Here is a 19,472-nt window from a genome sequence, read left to right on the forward strand (position 1 = left end):
AAAGGTGAACATTAACAAATTATTTTAAATCACAAATATCATCCTCATCAACTTTAATTCTAAAAAGAACTGTACTGAATTATGAAAATGCATGATTTACATTATTAAAATCTTTGAATGAAAATAGTACAAGATAAGTTTTATTATTCATTTAATTAGATTTAAACGAAAAACTACTCCATATTAAAATTTAAGTCGAGAAATCGTATTTTGTTCTTATTTGTTAGCATTTTGTAGACATTCTAATCTTGAATTAATTTGTTACATGATATTATTAACAAATTTAACTGAAAAAATATGTTAATATGGAATAAACCATGATTATATAAGCTATCAATGCTATATATACATATGTAAAAGATTCATATTAACTCAATTAACAAAAAGATAGATTTTCATAAAGCTTCAATCTAGGTTCGTCCGAAAATTTTGATTTTTATAGAAGACATAGTTTCATATACATAATTAAATTTTCAAACAAATTTGATCATACCATTTATTAAGCAGGATAGTATATTAATTACTATCAGTATAAAATATAAAAATGATTATATTTAATTATTGCATAATTTAGTCAAAGAGTTATAAGCCTCAAGTGATCGTTATCACCTTCAATGCACGTATACTTTATTGATTCATAGATATTTAATCTATGTTTGACATGTTGTTGTCGTCATTCGTTTTGTTCCCATTCTTCCTAAGTTAGAATTAGAGAATACACCATCCACATCATCTAATTTGGTCCTCAGCGATAGATTGGTTCATTTTGGAGGAGTCCCATCAGACAGTTTTCGAGCACCAAATATCAAATTTTAATGTATACAAATCTTTAGTGATTTATCTCTTTTATGATGAGTAAAAGGTTTCTGCTCATCAACATTTGATTTCCGACATATATGATTTCTAATTGCAATTATTTACTTTCTTTTTATAATCTAACTCTGTGACTCATACCATAAATTAATTATTGGAAAGTGTCAATATGTTTGGCACAACGCATGGCGGAAGATACCAAACCATGCAGGGAATATGATACGTTTAAGATCTCCGAACTTTTTTTCCAAAAATTTTCTATCGTTGCCCTACCTCTTGAGACAGGCAATGAAATAAAAATTCGACACTTTCTCAGCTTCGAATTCATCTTTATGCAATAATGACACTAATATTACACAAATTGTTTATTTTTAATCATCAACTCGGTTTATTATGACTTTTTAATGTTTTATGATTTCGACACAGGCTTTCACATTCATTTCAAGACCTGTGATTCAACAAATGCTATTACATGATAAACTTTTGAACATATGTTGAAGCATTGTGTCTAATTTTATTTCGAAAATATATTATGATTTTGATTAACCTTCGTGCACAGTCAAAATCTCTCAAATGAAGTATAATTTAACGTGTTAAATCTGCTTTATTATTTACGAGAGGGTTAGAGATCGCTTTTAAAGTGAATTTAGCATTTCATTTGCATTATCTATTGAATGAAGATAAAACTATTTAAAATTAATATCATGAATATGTCAATCAAGAATGATAGTAATTAATTATGACTCTTCTTTATTATAATCCATAATTTCTGCGTTAATTGTTTAATATTCATAAAATTTAGTATCTTCTCTGTTGATACCGTCGAATCCAATCTTCCTTAATGCATTCATACTGATAAATAGAAGTAATCCGAATGAAATTAATTATATTAAATTATCAATGAAATTTATTCAAAAATGAGATCAATTTTTATCTTCTAAGTCTCAATGAATTGGCAGATATTTGGGATGTGTGTTCATATACGACAAAAATATGATTTCAACGGAGATCAAAAACTTGAATCTATAGTTAACTTAATGGATAAGCAAAAGGTTTTTATTAATGAAACTAACATGAGTGGAGAATTACTAGGTGTTCGAATCACGATCTTCCCATGTCAATAAGGAGAGAACTCGAAAGCACAGAGAAGCCCCTTGGCCAGATCTTTGACTGTTACATATGCGAATTATTTGTATCTCCTAGAATCTATTAGAAGTTCTTGGTCTTCATCAATTTAATGTGTGTTGAACGCGACTTATGTCGGTCATTTCTTCATCTGTGTTCTTAAAATTTACACCAAGATAATTAAAATCTCGATATGTTGCATTATTATCTGTTGTTGAATTTTCAAATGTTATATTACTAACATGCGAAGAAAAAAGTGTAAGAAATTTCATTCCCTTGAATACAACAATGATTCATAGAAGTTTCAGTAAAAAAAAAGTATAAATCAGATAACCTTCTATTGGACTTTTATTTCTAATATATAATTATATGATGTAATATTAACTTTTAATTCACTTGCTGAGTGACTATTAAAAGAACTTGATGATTGATTGTTTTCAATGACATTGACACAAGTAATGAATGAATCGGAGACAACGTCTTCGAGTGAATAACCTCCAATTGTTTCTAGTTAAAGTCCCTTGATATATATATTCCATGATTTATTTCAATGCTATATTTATCATTATTTTTGATTTTTATTGACACACCTAATAAATGCCTTCTTCCACTTTTTCCGAAAATGTCAGATTAGTATTTATATGTATTGTAGAGCATATTTTTTTTCATCTTTTTAAAATTTTGAATAAATTTTGTCATGTTAGTGAAGCCTTAAACACAATAAAGCCAAAATTTGTGGAGGCTGTAGCTTAGCAGTTGGAAACTATAGTTTCATTGGCTTGATTTTTGTAATTTTGTATATCCGAAATAAAAATGAAAAATGAAGGGCCAGTGCTAGAATTTGTTGTGTTAATGAATGGATTTTTTGTTTGAACAAATTCGCATTTTTTCGAAAAGTAGATGGAACCGCCTTCTTGCGATCCGCCGTTTGAGTACTTTCTGAGACTCGGTTTGTCAGAAAGTATATATTTGTAAACTTTCTGACACTAATTTTTTTGACCTTTCAAAATTTTTGACATTGCAGGGTTTTGTGTCAGAAAGTACTCATGCTGAAACAACAAATTTAATCAACGACGATACAGGGCTCTGTGAGATAGATATACAACGAATTCTGTTTTATTGAGAATGACAAATTCTGCTTGGCAAATATCAGTTGAAAAATGATTCAAATTGTTAATAAATAGTTCTGTTGTATTATTAGGTACTACATTATTTTTAAATGTTGATGAAATCGAATTGTCAATGTAACAACTATCAACTATTAATTGATCGGCTTTTTTGTTATATATCAAATATGAACCTTGAGGAACAGTGTTGTTAATAAAAGAACAACTTTTTACAGTAAGAGAATTACTAGAATGCATAATAATTCCATATTCTGATTTTGTATTGGTATTATTTATAATATTACATGAATCAATCAAAGCTTTATACCAAATATTTATCATTTGGCCTGTATTATCTGTTGCTAAATTATTAACAACAGTTGAATAGTTAAATTTTGTTGTGTATTTATCTGGTTTAGCTTCATAATGTCCAGCAGGTTCGTATTTAGCTTTATTTGATGAGAAATTTGTTGATGAAACTACGATGTTATCATACAATGTTTCAAAAACAGATCCTCCATTTTCATTTCCTGAATCGAAAATGGAACTTTCAATAATAAAGTTTATGTTATCTGTGTCAACTTCTGTATATGAAATTTGGCCATATCCTGTGCCTTTGCATTTTGTACAACAGAATTTGCTTTGAACAATTGAACTATTCTTGCCAATTTGGTAGTAAACGCAACTTCCATCTGATGTAGAAGTGCATTTACTAAATGAACACTGATTATGTAGAAATAAAGTGTCGGAAACATTATTAAAATAGATAACTCTATCATGATCATCAAAGAAGTTGCATTTATCTAAGAAATATTGCTTTTCCCCTGCAAAGATATTGCAATTTTGACATTTTGTGGTATTTTCTCCTGAAAATTTAGTATTGAAGTAGGATTCCCAAATGCTAACATCTTCAGCAAATAAATTTCTCTTTAATTCAGCAACATAATGGATTATTATGATGATTTTAATAAAAATGACAAAAAAATGCCACACATTTTAGATGAAAATGCTCCACTGTCTGAATCGATTCAGATCCTATATTTATGATTCACTACTATTTTCTATCTCAAGAAAGAGTTAAGAGTATTCCATTATAATAATTGTTCCCAGATCTATTGAATGAATACTCTTGCCATCGAATTTGATCATAAATAAAATCGTTTTAAATTACTTCTTCATTTAAATTATAACAATTATTTTTGGTTTTATATTTTTTTGGATCAAATCCATTTTAATAGAATTTATATACTATTCATCTATTAGTAAACACTACCGTATATTATTTTTTAAGCTATCTTATTTTTTGAACTTTTATTCAAATCTTTGGTCGCAAGAAGAATTGCATGATAAATAAAAACATTTAATCAAAGTCAATTTTATTTTTCATATTCAAATGGACTGAGTGTTAACATTTAACATTTTTTGCTAATTGTCGTCAAAAATTAGGCGTAAAGCAAAAATTGATATTTCATATGGTTTTATGATAGATAAGCATTATATTCCCACTCATTATATTCGTAAATTTTGAGGTTTATCCTTCGCTTTTAAGATCATTGAATTTGATTTTTATATAAAATAGTTATATATTAGAAAATAATATGAGTTTATGTGATATTATTTTTCAGAAGATTTTGTGTTCTTCTTCAAAATTTTATTTTTTTATTAAAAAGAATCTTTACAAAATATACATTTACTTTAATTAATATTTAAAAACGTGCTCTATCAAAAGTTCCAAAAATTCAATATTTTAGCTTTTCTGAGGTGTCACTTTTGATGAATTTCTGTTTACAACATTCCTAGATCCGTTGAAAATAAATTTAGTACTATTGAGCAAAGTATTGGGTTTGCATCAATAAAAATTTTGGAATTAGCTTCGCATATCCTCCATTGAACGAAAGGTTTCAATTCCTTCCAATCAAACTGTAGAGAAATCAATTTATTTAAGTGACTAAAGAGTTATAAGTGATTAATATGAAAAATAAATGTAAAATTTGTAATTAATGCTTAATCAATAATAAAATCGCAATAATTTGCAGTTTTCAAAATAAAAAAAAATATTGTAAAGTATTCAAATTTTACGTTCTACTTCGGAAAGGTTTACTAGTCATCAATAAATAGAAAAACTTAACATGATTTCTAACATCAACATTGTCTTCTTCATTTTCGTCATTGTTTGGAGTGGAATAACCACATTTATATTTTAAAGAATCTGGTATATCTAAGTTCAAAATAGGACATTGGTTTCCAAATGAAATATCTGTGTTCTTAAATATTGGTGAGATCAATGATCTATTGTTATCTGTTGTTGAATTTTCAAATGTTATTGTGCATTCATGTACATCAAAACTGAAACGAATATCATTCTCATGAATACAGCAATAACTCATGAAAAGATCAGATCTATCAGAAGAAATGAGAGCTGTATATTTTGGTTCTTTATTTCTTATATAATTACATGAAGTAATTTTAAATGTCGATGGATATGAGAAAGAAGATCCGTGAAAATTAAAATAACCAAGACTATTATATTGATTTGATTGATTGTTTTCAATGACGTTTAAACAAGTTATGTATGAATTAGTCTTTCAATATAAGATAAGGAGTCTTTCTTCATATTTAAATATATATAAGCTATTATTTCCTATGTTTTCTATTGAGTATATTTTTTGTTTAAAGATCCAATCATGAGATATTTAAAAATTTTTTACCTCCTTTCAAACGCTTAATTCACATATTTATCAAAGGAGGGAAAGCCAGAAGCTTGCATATATGATAATGAAATTAAGGCACACATATAATACTATAAATGAGTTTTATATCCATATAATATTTACCAAAAGATATCAAAAATATGACGAGATAATAACATTTTATTTTTGGTCATTCACTTCACTTTCCAACAACCAAAAAAAAAATTTCGATCTTCTATAATCCATTCGAAAAGGCTTATCGAATGATGGAAAATTGTATACTTGGCCACTTTTTGTTCACTTACGAATCAATTATCAATTTTTAAAATATCATTATTTATCATATATAAAACAGTAAAGTTTACAAATATCATGTTTCAAACAATAATATTATTTAACTTTCTATAATCAATCTATTAGTATAGTTTTAAATCCTTATCAGCTATTCGTTTTAACTGTATGCAGCAATCATGGAGGCCTGGAGTCTGAGTTAATTAACATAAAATATTAAATCAATGACGACGTGGGAATTTGTAATGGAAATATTCAATGGATTTAGTTTTATCTACCGATTTGATAATTTCAACTCCTGCTTGGCAATTACCACTTGAGAGATGAATCAATTTGTTAGTAAATAGTTCTCTTGAATTAGTAAGTTCTACTAATTTACCTCTCCTAAATGTTTTTGATATCGAATTGTCAATGTAACAACTATCAACTGTTAATTCATCAAGATCGTTACATATCAAACATGAACCTTGAGGAACAGTGTTGTTAATAAAAGAACAACTTTTTACAGTAAGAGAATTTCTAGCATGGTAAATAATTCCATAATATGATTTTGTATTAGTATTATTTATAATATTACATGAATCAATCAAAGCTTTATACCAAAAATTTAATATATCATTTGTTGCTAAATTATTAACAACAGTTGAATAATTAAATTTTGTTGTGTATTTATCTGGTTTAGCTTCATAATGTCCAGCAGGTTCGTATTTAGCTTTATTTGATGAGAAATTTGTTGATGAAACTACGATTTTATCATACAATGTTTCAAAAACAGATCCTCCATTTTCATTTCCTGAATCGAAAATGGAACTTTCAATAATAAAGTTTATGTTATCTGTGTCAACTTCTGTATATGAAATTTGGCCTTCTCCTTGGCCTTCGCATTTTGTACAACAGAATTTGCTTTGAACAATTGAACTATTCTTGCCAATTTGGTAGTAAACGCAACTTCCATTTAATGTTGAAGTGCATTTACTAAATGAACACTGATTATGTAGAAATAAAGTGTCGGAAACATTATTAAAATAGATAACTCTATCATGATCATCAAAAAAGTTGCATTCATCTAAGAAATATTGCTTTTTTCCTACTGAGATATTGCAATTTTGACTTTTTTCTGTTTTGTTCTCTGAAAATTTAGTATTGAAGTAGGATTCCCAAATGCCTTCATCTTTAGCAAATAACTTTCTTTTTAATTCAGCAAATATAGTGAATTATTATGAAGATTTCATTTAAAATGTCAAAAAATGCCGCTCATTTTAAGGGTGGTTTCCGACCAAATTACCAAGTGAGAAAATTTCGTAATTTATAACCAAGTTTTTAAATATCTATATTTAATAAGGATTCTATTTTTCTTATAGAATTTCAAAAATGATGGAGTTTGGAATCATGCACGAATTGCCGAAAGGGTTAAAAGTCATTAATATGGAAAATAGATGTACAATTTGTGGTTAATGCTTATTCAATAATAAAATCGCAATAATTTGCAGTTTTCAAAATAAAAAAAAATATTGTAAAGTATTCAAATTTTATAGAATGGAAGCGACGATTGGCGAAAACCAAGTCAATCGATGCAACGCCGCTTCCCATGCATTATTTTTAGCTGCACAAAACTCTGTTTTGTACAGACCTTCTCTTGCATATCTTCTTCAGCACGTGAAATCTTTCATTGAAGCAATTCAACCTTTAAAGAAGCAGGAACTATCTCCTATTCAAAACCGTGCTCTCGAGAGATTTGTTACTCTTGTTGATAATCTCACCGAAATCATACCACAAGTCTCTAAACAATGGATGAAATACATGTTGAACGTTTCATCTGTCCAGTTTCATGAAAACATTGATCGATTCCGTAAGAATTTAGTTGAAATAACTGCACACCTTGGTTTTGATCCAGCGAAGATCATCAATTTCGAACAAATCCAAGATTCAGTGAATAAAGTTGCAGATCTTAATCATTTCCAGCAACTTCTTCGTGAAGCACGCGACAATACTATTAACATGACGAACGGTGTTGATATTCAGCAATCGATTGAAGCTCGACTTCGATCTATTCACAAACATTTACCATCACGCAACAAGCGTAAGAAAATGCAGAACGTTGTTGACAGCTGTAAAATTGACGATAATCCAGAGAACATTGTTTCACGTTTAGAGACAGCTCTTAAAGAATTCGAGTATATTGACATTCCTACCGAAGATATAGCACTTGATGATGCACTTGGTACAGGTGGCTTTGGTACTGTATACAGAAGTACACGTATTTCTACCGGCGAGCTTCTTGCTATCAAAGAAGTTCGAAATGACCGAATTACTATGGGAACGTGGGCATCCCTTTACTCCGAAATTGCTACAATGGCCAAACTTAAGAATCGATACATTCTTGAGCTTGTTGGTACTCACATTAAACAACCATACAGAATTATTACACGTTTTTGCCCTGGAAAGTCACTTTTCGAGCGTCTTCATCGTCCATGTGTTCCTCTTACTCCATTACACCTTACGCAAATCGCATACCAAATGGCTGTTGGCATTGCTTATCTTCATTCACTTGGAATCGTCCATCGCGACCTCAAAACGCTTAATATCATTCTCGATGAAGACGAAGCAGCCATTATTGCCGACTTTGGCCTTTGCGGTTTCGTTGATAATAACGAAGGATTAGTTGGCGGCGTCGGAACACCACATTACACTGCACCAGAAGTCCTTGCGCACAAGAGATACGGATTGAAAGTCGATACATACTCATTCGGCATCATTTTATGGGAAATGGCGACAAATCAGATTCCTTATCGCGACAAGACACAAGCAGAGATCTATTCCCATGTCGTTACACATGGCTGGCACCTCAAGATCCCATCCTCTGTTCCTGATGGCCTCCGCCGACTCATTCTTCGTTGTTGGTCGATTGATCCAAACGATCGTCCAGATTTTGACGAGATTGTTGACAGTTTTTCAAGTGGTCGTGTGTTTTTCGAAGGCTGTCCTCCTATTACAGGTCCAGAGATGCTTGAAGCAAAGGGTAACCATTATCCTATCAATCCTAAATATCTTACAAGCATTTTGAAGAATCCAAATTCACAACATTTCGGAAGTGTTGTTGATTTCTTGTCAAAGAATGTTTCACCAACAGTTTTGAGTTCAATTGATGTCAAAGACATTTTATCTGTTTACACGCCGAACTCTCTAAATCCATCCAAGATATTAACTGTTGCATCCGTTCTTTTGACGAAAGACAACTTCGAAGAGTTTTCAAAGAATGTTGCAATTCCTATTCTTAAATCTCTTCCTGACAAAGATTATTCATCAGCCGTTTCATTCATGCTTTCCATTCCTGATGAACTGACAAGTTTAATTGAACCATTCCTTCCTCGCTGTGTCAGTTTGATGTCTTCTTCATCGTCATACGGATATTTAGTTCTTAACTTGATTTCACGTCTTGGTCAAGACAAAGTTACACAGTTTAAATCACAGATCATCAAATTCTTGTCTGCTGAAAACATCCAGAAAGTTCCTGACCAACAAAGTGTTGACAGCATTGTTCACATTGTTCCTGGAATTCTCGATGAATTCAAGAAGAAGAGTCGTTTCATTTCATTGCTTGAGAGCAAATACAGCATTCCTACGGAATTCCGACAGTTAGTTGCAGCTAAAGTTTCTCCTAAGAAAGCAGCGAATATCTTAACAGCATTCATCCGTTCTACATCAATTCAAGATTCAACGGACGTCATCGTTGAAGTTTTGAAGAAATGTACAAATGCTGATATCGAGAAAGTTGCAACAGATCCATTGATATTCGATCACATCGAGAAATTGATCACTGATCGCATGAACATTGAGAATGCGTTGATTGTTTTATATCGTTTGACAATGGTTGAAAATGTTCCTCTTAAATTGTCAACGCATCCATTAATTTCAGCTCTTTTGTCTCTTCCTTCACACACAGCTCGTCGTTTGCAGATCTTCACTTCACTTTTCTTACATCCTGAATTTCTTAAAGATCCTTCAATAACTGATGGTGTTATCAAGCTTCTTGTTACAACGATGAATGACCAACAACTCAATGGTCTTGCGCTTCGTCTTTTCGGCGCATTAAGTTCTCATCCTGAAGGTTGTAAAATTATCTCTGAAACAGGAATCATGTCTATCTTTACACAGTTATTCCTTAGTCCAATGTGTACAGATATTCCTACATGCATGGTTATTTTGTGCAACGTTGCAAGTCAAGGTGTTGAAATTCCACAGATTTCGTTGATCATCAGCTGTTTGTTGCAAGATCTCATTGGTTCATCACGAAAAGCAGAGAGAATCTTGATCACACTTGCAAGATTACTTGAGAAACTTCCAGCTGCTATTCAACCACATGATTTGCAGTCATTCATACTTCCTATGATTTCTCCAATACAGCGTCCAAACTTAGTTTACAGAGCAATCAGATTGTTTGCATACGTCGATGTTAATTCCATGAAAACATTTTATACTATTTTGGTTAAGAACTTGTGCGAAGTTCTTGCAACAGAAGAGATGCAGTATCCAGAAATCATCGTCAGTTCTGTTGAACTTCTCATGAACATTGTTGTTCAAAACGACATCAAAGATATGATCAAATCTGCTGATATCCAGAACTACTTGCAGTCAGCTGCTGATCAAATGTCTGATTTTGGTGATTTGTACAACAGAGCACAGAACTCTCTCTTCACTCTTTCTAGATTACAATGTGATTAAATTTATTTTTATTTATATTTTATATTTTAAATTTCTCTATGTAAACAACATATTTAAACATTATAAGTTTTTTATTCTTTGTAAGGTATATTCATGTCCGTAAGAGTCAAATAGCTTCTCTTTTGTTGAGCTCATAAAACATTGATTGCATTCATTTATATACTTGTGAAACAATCATCTGCATATGCAGATAGATATTTAAATACTATGTTGATTCAGAGCTGATTATTCATATTATCCCCTTTTTCCCAGAATAACTTGGATCAAATATAATTAAAAACATATGAGAGTGATAAATTTAGCAGCTTTTGCCGTCAATTTAGCTTCTCATTTTATTATTTTTGATTATTCTTTCCATGTTAAGGGGTGGTTAAATTAGTAATGAGGGATCTTCTTATTAATTCCTCAATACGTTTTGAAGATGGCAGTTATTAACAAAAAAATTTACAAATTTAAAAATCATAACAAATCGAATATTACATTAAAAATATATTTTTGTATTTGTTTGCTGAGGCAAGCATCTATCTATATTTAATCGAGGGGTCGAACATAAAAATCAATATCCGTTATTCCGACAGGATGAGCTGCTTCATCATCGTAATCAAAGAAATCTTTTTGCCCATCCCATTCGTATTTCTTTCCACTTGTTGATGTTATAGTCCATGCATCACAGTGAACAATATCTATAAAACATTCACGACAGTCAACGTTATAAAGTGGTTCCCAATTATTTGAGATTCCTGCAGTTGAATGAAGGTAATTACGAAGGACTTCTATCCGAAGATTATGTTGACATTTTTCGCATTTAAGGTAAAAGTTCACAAATTCGTTAATTTCTTTGTTTTCTTTCGTTTCTTTACTTAGTTTTTGATTTGGATACAAGGTGTTACACTGCTGGCAGCAAACATCAAATGAAAAATTGTCTTCAGAAACTGGATCAAGTCTCGTAACGCCATCTGCGCATGCTCTAAACAAAATCTGATGTGATGCTGCATTAATTCGTTTCTGACTGCGCTGACGAATTTCCATCTATTATAAAAATGGGGATGGTTTAGTGTTCGACCCTATCAAATTTATTATCATTTGAAAACATCCGGAAAATCAACACAAAAGTATCTAGTGTTATCATATGTATGCTGCTTCATCATATGATATACAGATTTTAAGGGATGTTCGCCTAGTATTATCATAAAAAATGGAGAATTTAGGTATTTGATCAAAAAGAGTATGGATAATGAGAAGAATGCACAAATTATATAGTTAAATGATGGCAAAAACTGTGTAATACATTTAGTTATACATAAAATAAAAGAATATTGTTTAAACTTTGATGCCAAGTTGTCTTCTGGCCTCATCAAGAACCTTCATTGTTTCGAGGGAGCAGAAGTGAGAGTTGATCTCAGATTCCTTCTTTCCGCCAAGAACAACATCAGCAAATTCAATGCACTCGTAAACCATGTCGTTTTCGTAATCGCTTGTACGGAGAACTTCCTTTTGTCCCTTTGGTGCAACAAAACGAGTTTCTCTCATTGTTGCCATCTGATCAATTTCGATTGTGCCTTGTTCACCCATGATTTCGCTGCATTGGAATGTCTGGCATGTCTTAGCGCACATTATGACTGCTGTCATGTCTGGGTATTGGCAGATAATTGATGCTTCACCATCAACTCCTGTTGGAAGGAGAGAACCTGAAGCAATGACCTTTGTTGGTGCACCGAATAATGAGATCATTGGATAAACGCAGTAAACGCCAAGATCCATGATAGATCCGCCTGCAGTTTCTGGAGAAAGGGCACTGAAGTGTTCTCCTGCATGGAATCTTGTAAGTTTGGATGAGAGTTGGCAGAAGTTAGCAACATACTTGTGAACTGGAGCAACTCTGGAGAGATTTTGCTTGGCAGCCTGGAAAACTGGGCTTGGAGTAAGACGCATGGCTTCCATTAAGACAACACCCTTCTCTTCAGCCTTCTTGATCATTTCTTCGGCTTGTTGAGCATTAGCTGCGAGTGGTTTCTCGCAAATAACGTGAATCTTCTTGTCAAGGGCCTTGATTGAGTTATCGCGGTGAGTTGAGTTTGGTGTTCCGACGTACATGCAGTTGATGAGTCCGGAATCGAGCATAGCATCGAGATTATCGAAGGTATTCGGAATTCCATTCTTTTCAGCAAACTTTTTAGCGGATTCCATTGATCTTGAGCAGACGGCAACGATGTTATAGCGCTTGTCATGGCGTGCAGCATCGATGAAACGCTCTGTAATCCAGCCAGTACCGAGAACACCTAAATTCATTGTTGAATGTGATGTCATCACAGGCGCTTTCAATATTTTTGAAAGCTAAATTCTCGTTCTCCTTTCAAATTTTTATCTCAAAATAATGGCTACTGAAGATTTTTTTCTATATATGCTGTACTAATTGTGAGTTTTGTAAAAAGTTTGATAGCAAAAATTTTTGTAAGAATTTTACAGGAGCGATACTTCATTTTTCACTTTTTTCATATGGCTGGACATCAATTTCTACCATGATTATGACATATTGCATGTAGATAATGTGTTCTTTCATGTAATGTTCACGATAGGGGAAGTATTTATAAAAATGTTCCATTCTGAGACAAAAGTTATCGGCAAACCCAAATTTTAGCTAAAAGTGACAGGAAAAAAAAACGTTTAGTATTAAAAAAAAGACCGATGAGAGCTTCGTTCGAAATATAGAGGGAACTGAGAATGCGCAACCATTCTCAGGGAATATTGGATGCTATTCCCGTTCCCTCTGTATGGAAAATTGAGGTTTTCAAAGGGAGTTAAAATAATATCAAATTTATACTAATTTACTTCAAAATACAAAAGTATTTGACAGCTAAAATTAGTTACTTTAGCAAGCCTATCAATACCCTTTTACGATTATTGTTACTTTTTCGAAATAAAGTAAAAACAAATTTATACTAATTTACTTCAAAATACAAAAGTATTTGACAGCTAAAATTAGTTACTTTAGCAAGCCTATCAATACCCTTTTACGATTATTGCTACTTTTTCGAAATAAAAGTAAAAACAAATTTATACTAATTTACTTCAAAATACAAAAGTATTTGACAGCTAAAATTAGTTACTTTAGCAAGCCTATCAATACCCTTTTACGATTATTGCTACTTTTTCGAAATAAAATAAATTTATTATCAAAAACCTTTTTTTTTCTTAGTAAAAATAAAAATGTTATTTTATATCAAGTTTTTATTCATAAATTTTTATAATGTTGTATAAATTTGAAGGTGGAAATCTGTAATAATTTTATCTTGAAAAGACTTGGCATTCTCAACAATGAATTGAGGGGTATTGCATCCAAATTCTGTAATTTGCGTGAGAATACTAAGCTTGATTTCCATTGGGATACTTAATTTCGAAAAATACTGGGTCATTCGTTTTTGAACCTTTGCTGCCTTGACAACTTTATCAAGTAGGTCATCTAAACCCAATTGAAGCGTATTTAAGTTTGCTGATGAGTTAACTATTAACGATTTAATTTTATCAGTGAGCATTATACATTTTTCTGTATCCAGTCTGATTGTAGACTTTTTTGGCTTTTTTTCAGATGGCAACGGATTTGGAATTTTGTCTCTGAGCCTTATATCTTGAGAAATTCTGTAATAAAATGATGGAACGATAAAATCGATTAATTTCATCACAAATCGATCAAATCTCATGAAAATTGTTCCGCCAAAGTAGTAATATTTAATTTTTTTGTTAATCGATTCTGAAATGTTATTTGTGAGAGCTAAATTTTCATCTCTTTCAGCGGCTGTCCATCTTTCTTGGTTTGATATCCATTGGTTTTGTATGTATTTTGAAAATTCTGGGAATTTTTCGGCTATTTCCAGAATTTTTTGAACGTTGGTTCAATCCATTCTTTCTTGCCATTTCTGCCGTATGCAAGATAGTTCATTTTTGTATCTAATATCAATTTGTCTGAACTCTCAAATGCATAATCTTTCAAATTTTTTCTGAACGCCCTCATTACATGAACTGCTCACCAATGAAGGATAACTTCTGGAAAAGAGTTGATAATCGCATTTTCGATTTCTTGTGCACAATCTGACATAAAATATTTTGGTTTTACTTTTGCCCAGTTAAAAAATGCCTTGAGACAGAATGCAATATTTTCTGAAGTGTTTGGATAAACGACAAATTGAAAAATTGGGAATGCATGTGTATTTGGAAATTTGGCTGATATCATGTAAAACAACATTTTAAATTCAAGTAATGAATGGGTTGCATCAATAAAATGCTCTTTCACAATTTTGATTATGTCCAGAAATTTGAAAGAAGCATAATAAAAGATTAATTTCTTTGGTTTGTTGTAATTATCGACATCGAAATAAATTAAATCTTTTGGTGACTCTTGTTCTTTGATACCCTTAAATAATTGAGTTGACTTGAATTGATTATCATCGTACTTTTGAATACCTTTGATCTTTTTATTTCCTTTTTCCTGAATTGTTTTCATTTGATCTGAAGATGCATTCAAAAAAGATGGCCTGTTAAGTGGATCATCCAGATCAAGTTTTTTGTCGCATTCAATTTGAGCCATTTTCGGATCACCCCCTGTTTTATAAAATTAATAAGTACCCGACGATAGCATTGTGATAATGTGTGGTATTTCTTTGTCTCATCTTTGATTTGATTGTGATTATGTGTTCCATTATATTCTGTTAGGATATATTCTTCATCATCCTTTAGAAATGAGATACATGCTTCACATTTATCTGCACTGCACCTGAATTTTAATTTTGTTCCCCCTAAATTTGGATTTTTTTTTAATTGATATGGACAACCTGCATGGCATTCGTTATCAATGACCGCTTTCATAGCATCTATATAAGATAGCCTTTCTTTAAGTTCGCATGGTGCATCGATATGCATCAAAAAAATGAAATGAAATTTCAATATCAAAAAAAGCACAAAATTTGAAAAAATTCACAAATCTCGGTTTCTGAAAGAAAATGGCCTCTTAAACTTTGTGCATATATTCATCTATAAGACACATTGTATCCATATATTATTTAGCCAACACAACTTATCTGGTATCGAGAAAATTCAAAAAAAGCACAAAATTTGAAAATTGCGGGAACAGGACAAATTTGCCACACGGCACTTTTTTTTAAAAAAAATTAATGGAGCGGAGCGATACTCTGCTGCAGGAGCCCCAAGGCCCCCAATCATTACGAAAGGGAGCCTCAGGGCTCCTGAGAAACCTCTTTGAGAAGGTTTTCTTTAAGAAAACCTTCTCAAAGATGATTGTCAGCATTCACTCAAAATCTACCAAGAGTTTCAAAGTTTCAAATCTATCTGAAATGAAGCTTTGAATCTCTTGTATATCTAATTGTAGAGGTACCTTTTCAAAATGTCTTCTATTGATTAAATTTAATCAGTAAAAGTCATTTTGAAAAGGTACATCTCTATAATTGCTATTGAGCATTCACTCTTGGAACCTTGGAGCTCTTGTGTAGTGCATGAAAACTCCAAGATTCTAGCATAAAACATATATCATAGACATAATTTCTTCAAATATAATTTAAGGTTATTTTTTAAAAATAGAAAAGCGTAATTTAAGGTTATTGAAAAGTGACACTTGGCAAATTTGTCCCGCACTCGAAAATTGCTCGGTTCGACATTCAAAATAAATTTCATTAATTTTTACGTACATATTAAGGTACTTATCTTCTACATATATAATCTTCATTAGATATATACATGATAAATAAAATTCATAAAACATTAAAAATCAAAAAATTAGATGAACCTTGGCAATTAAACTTTATTAAATAATAGTTGTTTATAAATTATATTATATTATCATTTAATATTATTTTGATAATGAAGATTTTATTTTGCAATAATATAAACGAAATTTTTTACCTTATGAACTTTTGATGGAAATATGCAAATTTAAAATAATAAAGAAAGCCGCGAGCGAATCGAGCGGCTTAGGTCTAAGATTTTGATTCAAATCTTTGCTTATATTCCTTAAATTCTTTATGAAACTCGCAACAGTTCCATAAAAAATTTTAAATTCTAAACTGTCGAAATTACCGATCGGTAATCACACCCTTCACGGGTGTGTCACTTTTTACAGGTGTGTCACTTTTAGCTAAAATTACCCCTACTCATCCTGATTTTATCTTTAAATTTTATTTTTGACAAATTAATAGAGAAATTTGCAAATGAACATAAATCAGAATAATTTTATCTCCGACCATCAAAACTTTCGGAATTGAATGCTCCTATTGAAATAAAAATCAATGATTTTATCCACAATCAAAATAATTAGCAAGAAAAATATATTCTATGATTGATATCAGATTTGTGTATAAAATTTGTCTATATTTTTGAGAGAGTATTCAATTTTTGAATTTTATTTGTCCAGATCATTTTTTCACAATGACTTCTACCTTTTACGAACCTTTGAAAAATAAGAAGATAGCAGCAGTCATCTTTGGTGCCTCAGGTGATCTCTCAATGAGAATGCTTATTCCTTCACTTGAATCAATCTCATTGTACGATCCTTTCCACGAAGGAACAATGATCATCGGCGTTGCTAGGTCAAAATTCACTGATGAAGAACTCCATGCTAAAATTAAGAAATCTGTTATTCAATTCTCACGTCTCCACCAGGGATGTGATGATGAAAACAGCGAAACACCATGCACAGTCCCAGATGAGTTCTTAAAGAAGATCAGATATATCTCTGGTGGCTACGATGACCCCAATACTTACCAAGCCCTTAAGAAATTGATCGATGAGAACCAATTCGAAGGCGTCATCGTTTATTTCGCCACACCTCCTTCTCTTTTCCATGTTATCTCCGATAACCTTAAGAGCAACGGCCTCACATCAAACGCTCAGCGCTGGATTAGAATCATTATCGAAAAGCCTTTCGGCACATCCTACAAGACAGCTCTTGAACTCAACGATTCACTTCATAGCAAGTTCTCCGAAGAAGATCTTTATCGAATTGATCACTATCTCGCTAAAGAAACTGTTATGAACATTTTCACATTCCGTTGGGGAAACACCATCTGGGAACCACTTTGGAACAGAAACTATATCTCCCATGTCGAAATCACTGTCGCTGAAGCAGTTGGTGTCGAGAATCGTATCGGATATTACGAAGGCGTTTCCGTTATCAGAGATATGATCCAGAACCACCTTCTTCAGATGCTTTCCATTGTTGCTATGGAGCCACCATCCGAAATGAACGCCAAGGCCATCAGAGATGAGAAATTAAAGGTTCTCAGAGCCATCAGAGCTGTTCAGAAGGATGACGTCGTCCTTGGTCAATATATTGGCTACAGAGAGCACGAAGGTGTCCCAGAAGATGCTACAACACCAACATTTGCCTTCATCAGATTCTTCATTGACAACTGGAGATGGCAGGGTGTCCCATTCTACATCTGCTCAGGCAAGGCTCTCAAGGAGAAGAGGTCTTCCATCAAGTTAGTCTTCAGAGACATTCCTCATGCCTTATTCGGTGATTCGACAATCAACAAACCTAACTACTTGGAGATCAAGGTCCAGCCAAAGGAAGGTATCATCCTCAAGCAGCACGTCAAGGTCCCAGGTATCGGCTTGAGAACAGATGTCATCCCATTATCCTTCTATTACAAGGACAAGTTCGGAGACAATGCTTTGGCAGGTGCCTACGAACGTGTTATCCTCGATGCCATCCACGGAGATCAATCCTTCTTCCCACGTTCCGATGAAATCGAAGAATGCTGGAAGATTGTCGATCCACTTCTCAAAGACAAGTACCCAGAGATCATTCCTTACGCCAAGAAACTCGATATTGGTGTCGGCATGATCAAGAGAAACAAGAAGAACCTCGCACAGAGAGTTGTTTTCAGAACACCATCAGAATTAATTCATTCAGTCACAGAACAAATCACTCGTCTTATTACAGAGGCTATTTCTGAGAGAGGAATCTGCAACATCGCTCTTTCAGGAGGTCAAACACCAAAGCCAATTTACTCATTACTCTCTACAACACCATACGCTGCCAGAATTGATTTCAGCAAAGTCCACATCTGGTTTGTTGATGAGCGCTGTGTTCCACCAGAGCATAACCTCTCGAACTACCACATGATCAACGAATCTCTTCTCAGATTCATCAAGATTCCAGAAGAGAACATCCACAGAATCAGAGGCGAAATCAACGCTGAAGATGCAGCTAAGGAATACTCCGACGAGATCATCAAACACTTTGGAACAGAGATACCATCATTCGATATCTGCTTGCTTGGAATGGGTAAGGAAGGACACACAGCTTCCCTCTTCCCAGGTTCACCAGCAATCCAGGATAAGGAAAGCCTCGTCATCGGTGTCTTCGTTCCTCACGTTAAGATGTTCAGAGTCACATTCGGAAGGAAGATCATCAACAACTCTAGAAACATCATGTTCATCATCACTGACACGGACAAGAATGAGATCATTGACTTGGTCTTCAATGCTCCTTACGTCCCAGCGATGATCCCTGCCCAGGTTGTTACAGCTAAGGCTAAAGATGGAAAGCTTTATTGGTTCCATGTCGTATAAAGACAATAATGCGATTATATAACTCTCTCATTGATTAATAAATATTCTCGGTTAATATAAATTAAATCTATTTTGGGTATTCGATACTCATTCAAACATTCAAATGTGAAAGATATAAAACGATACGTAGTAATTTGGCCGG

At 32.5% G+C, this 19,472-nt stretch overlaps 6 protein-coding genes across 6 annotated transcripts, besides 11 other annotated features; 2 read left to right on the top strand and 4 right to left on the bottom strand.

Moving 5' to 3' along the window:
• The first annotated feature begins 2,628 nt into the window (after nucleotides 1–2,628).
• Nucleotides 2,629–2,649: a mobile genetic element.
• Nucleotides 2,629–2,649: a terminal%2Cinverted (terminal inverted repeat of tvBac_56 transposon ID:TVAGG3_0205460).
• Nucleotides 2,650–4,799: 2,150 nt separating this feature from the next.
• Nucleotides 4,800–4,837: a mobile genetic element.
• Nucleotides 4,800–4,837: a terminal%2Cinverted (terminal inverted repeat of Banshee-A3 transposon ID:TVAGG3_0205470).
• Nucleotides 4,838–5,778: 941 nt separating this feature from the next.
• TVAGG3_0205480 (protein kinase protein) lies at nucleotides 5,779–11,078 on the top strand (the record flags this gene model as incomplete). Its single annotated transcript, XM_001321938.1, has 1 exon — nucleotides 7,562–10,747. The coding sequence occupies one exon, from the start codon at nucleotides 7,562–7,564 to the stop codon at nucleotides 10,745–10,747; it is 3,186 nt and encodes a 1,061-aa protein (XP_001321973.1).
• A 93-nt stretch (nucleotides 11,079–11,171) lies between these two features.
• TVAGG3_0205490 (MAL13P1.257-like family) lies at nucleotides 11,172–11,776 on the bottom strand (the record flags this gene model as incomplete). The annotated part of the gene is made up of 1 exon (XM_001321939.1): nucleotides 11,279–11,776. The coding sequence occupies one exon, from the start codon at nucleotides 11,774–11,776 to the stop codon at nucleotides 11,279–11,281; it is 498 nt and encodes a 165-aa protein (XP_001321974.1).
• Nucleotides 11,777–11,840: 64 nt separating this feature from the next.
• Nucleotides 11,841–13,110, bottom strand: TVAGG3_0205500 (D-xylose 1-dehydrogenase (NADP+) protein; the record flags this gene model as incomplete). Its single annotated transcript, XM_001321940.2, has 1 exon — nucleotides 12,068–13,054. One exon carries the CDS (start codon nucleotides 13,052–13,054, stop codon nucleotides 12,068–12,070), a length of 987 nt encoding a protein of 328 aa, XP_001321975.2.
• A 257-nt stretch (nucleotides 13,111–13,367) lies between these two features.
• Nucleotides 13,368–13,397: a terminal%2Cinverted (terminal inverted repeat of MuDR-3_TvMULE3 transposon ID:TVAGG3_0205510).
• Nucleotides 13,368–15,864: a mobile genetic element.
• Nucleotides 13,990–14,424, bottom strand: TVAGG3_0205520 (uncharacterized protein; the record flags this gene model as incomplete). Its single annotated transcript, XM_001321941.1, has 1 exon — nucleotides 13,990–14,424. The coding sequence occupies one exon, from the start codon at nucleotides 14,422–14,424 to the stop codon at nucleotides 13,990–13,992; it is 435 nt and encodes a 144-aa protein (XP_001321976.1).
• On the bottom strand, nucleotides 14,769–15,329 carry TVAGG3_0205530 (MULE transposase domain-containing protein; the record flags this gene model as incomplete). Its single annotated transcript, XM_001321942.1, has 1 exon — nucleotides 14,769–15,329. One exon carries the CDS (start codon nucleotides 15,327–15,329, stop codon nucleotides 14,769–14,771), a length of 561 nt encoding a protein of 186 aa, XP_001321977.1.
• Nucleotides 15,865–15,898: a terminal%2Cinverted (terminal inverted repeat of MuDR-4N1_TV transposon ID:TVAGG3_0205540).
• Nucleotides 15,865–16,392: a mobile genetic element.
• Nucleotides 16,364–16,392: a terminal%2Cinverted (terminal inverted repeat of MuDR-4N1_TV transposon ID:TVAGG3_0205540).
• Nucleotides 16,393–16,907: a mobile genetic element.
• Nucleotides 16,878–16,907: a terminal%2Cinverted (terminal inverted repeat of MuDR-3_TvMULE3 transposon ID:TVAGG3_0205550).
• Nucleotides 16,908–17,170: 263 nt separating this feature from the next.
• Nucleotides 17,171–19,396, top strand: TVAGG3_0205560 (glucose-6-phosphate 1-dehydrogenase (G6PD) family; the record flags this gene model as incomplete). Its single annotated transcript, XM_001321943.2, has 1 exon — nucleotides 17,180–19,330. The coding sequence occupies one exon, from the start codon at nucleotides 17,180–17,182 to the stop codon at nucleotides 19,328–19,330; it is 2,151 nt and encodes a 716-aa protein (XP_001321978.1).
• Between the last annotated feature and the right edge of the window lie 76 nt (nucleotides 19,397–19,472).

The sequence above is a fragment of the Trichomonas vaginalis genome, chromosome IV, assembly GCF_026262505.1.
Source record: "Trichomonas vaginalis G3 chromosome IV, whole genome shotgun sequence".
Taxonomy (NCBI): domain Eukaryota; phylum Parabasalia; order Trichomonadida; family Trichomonadidae; genus Trichomonas; species Trichomonas vaginalis.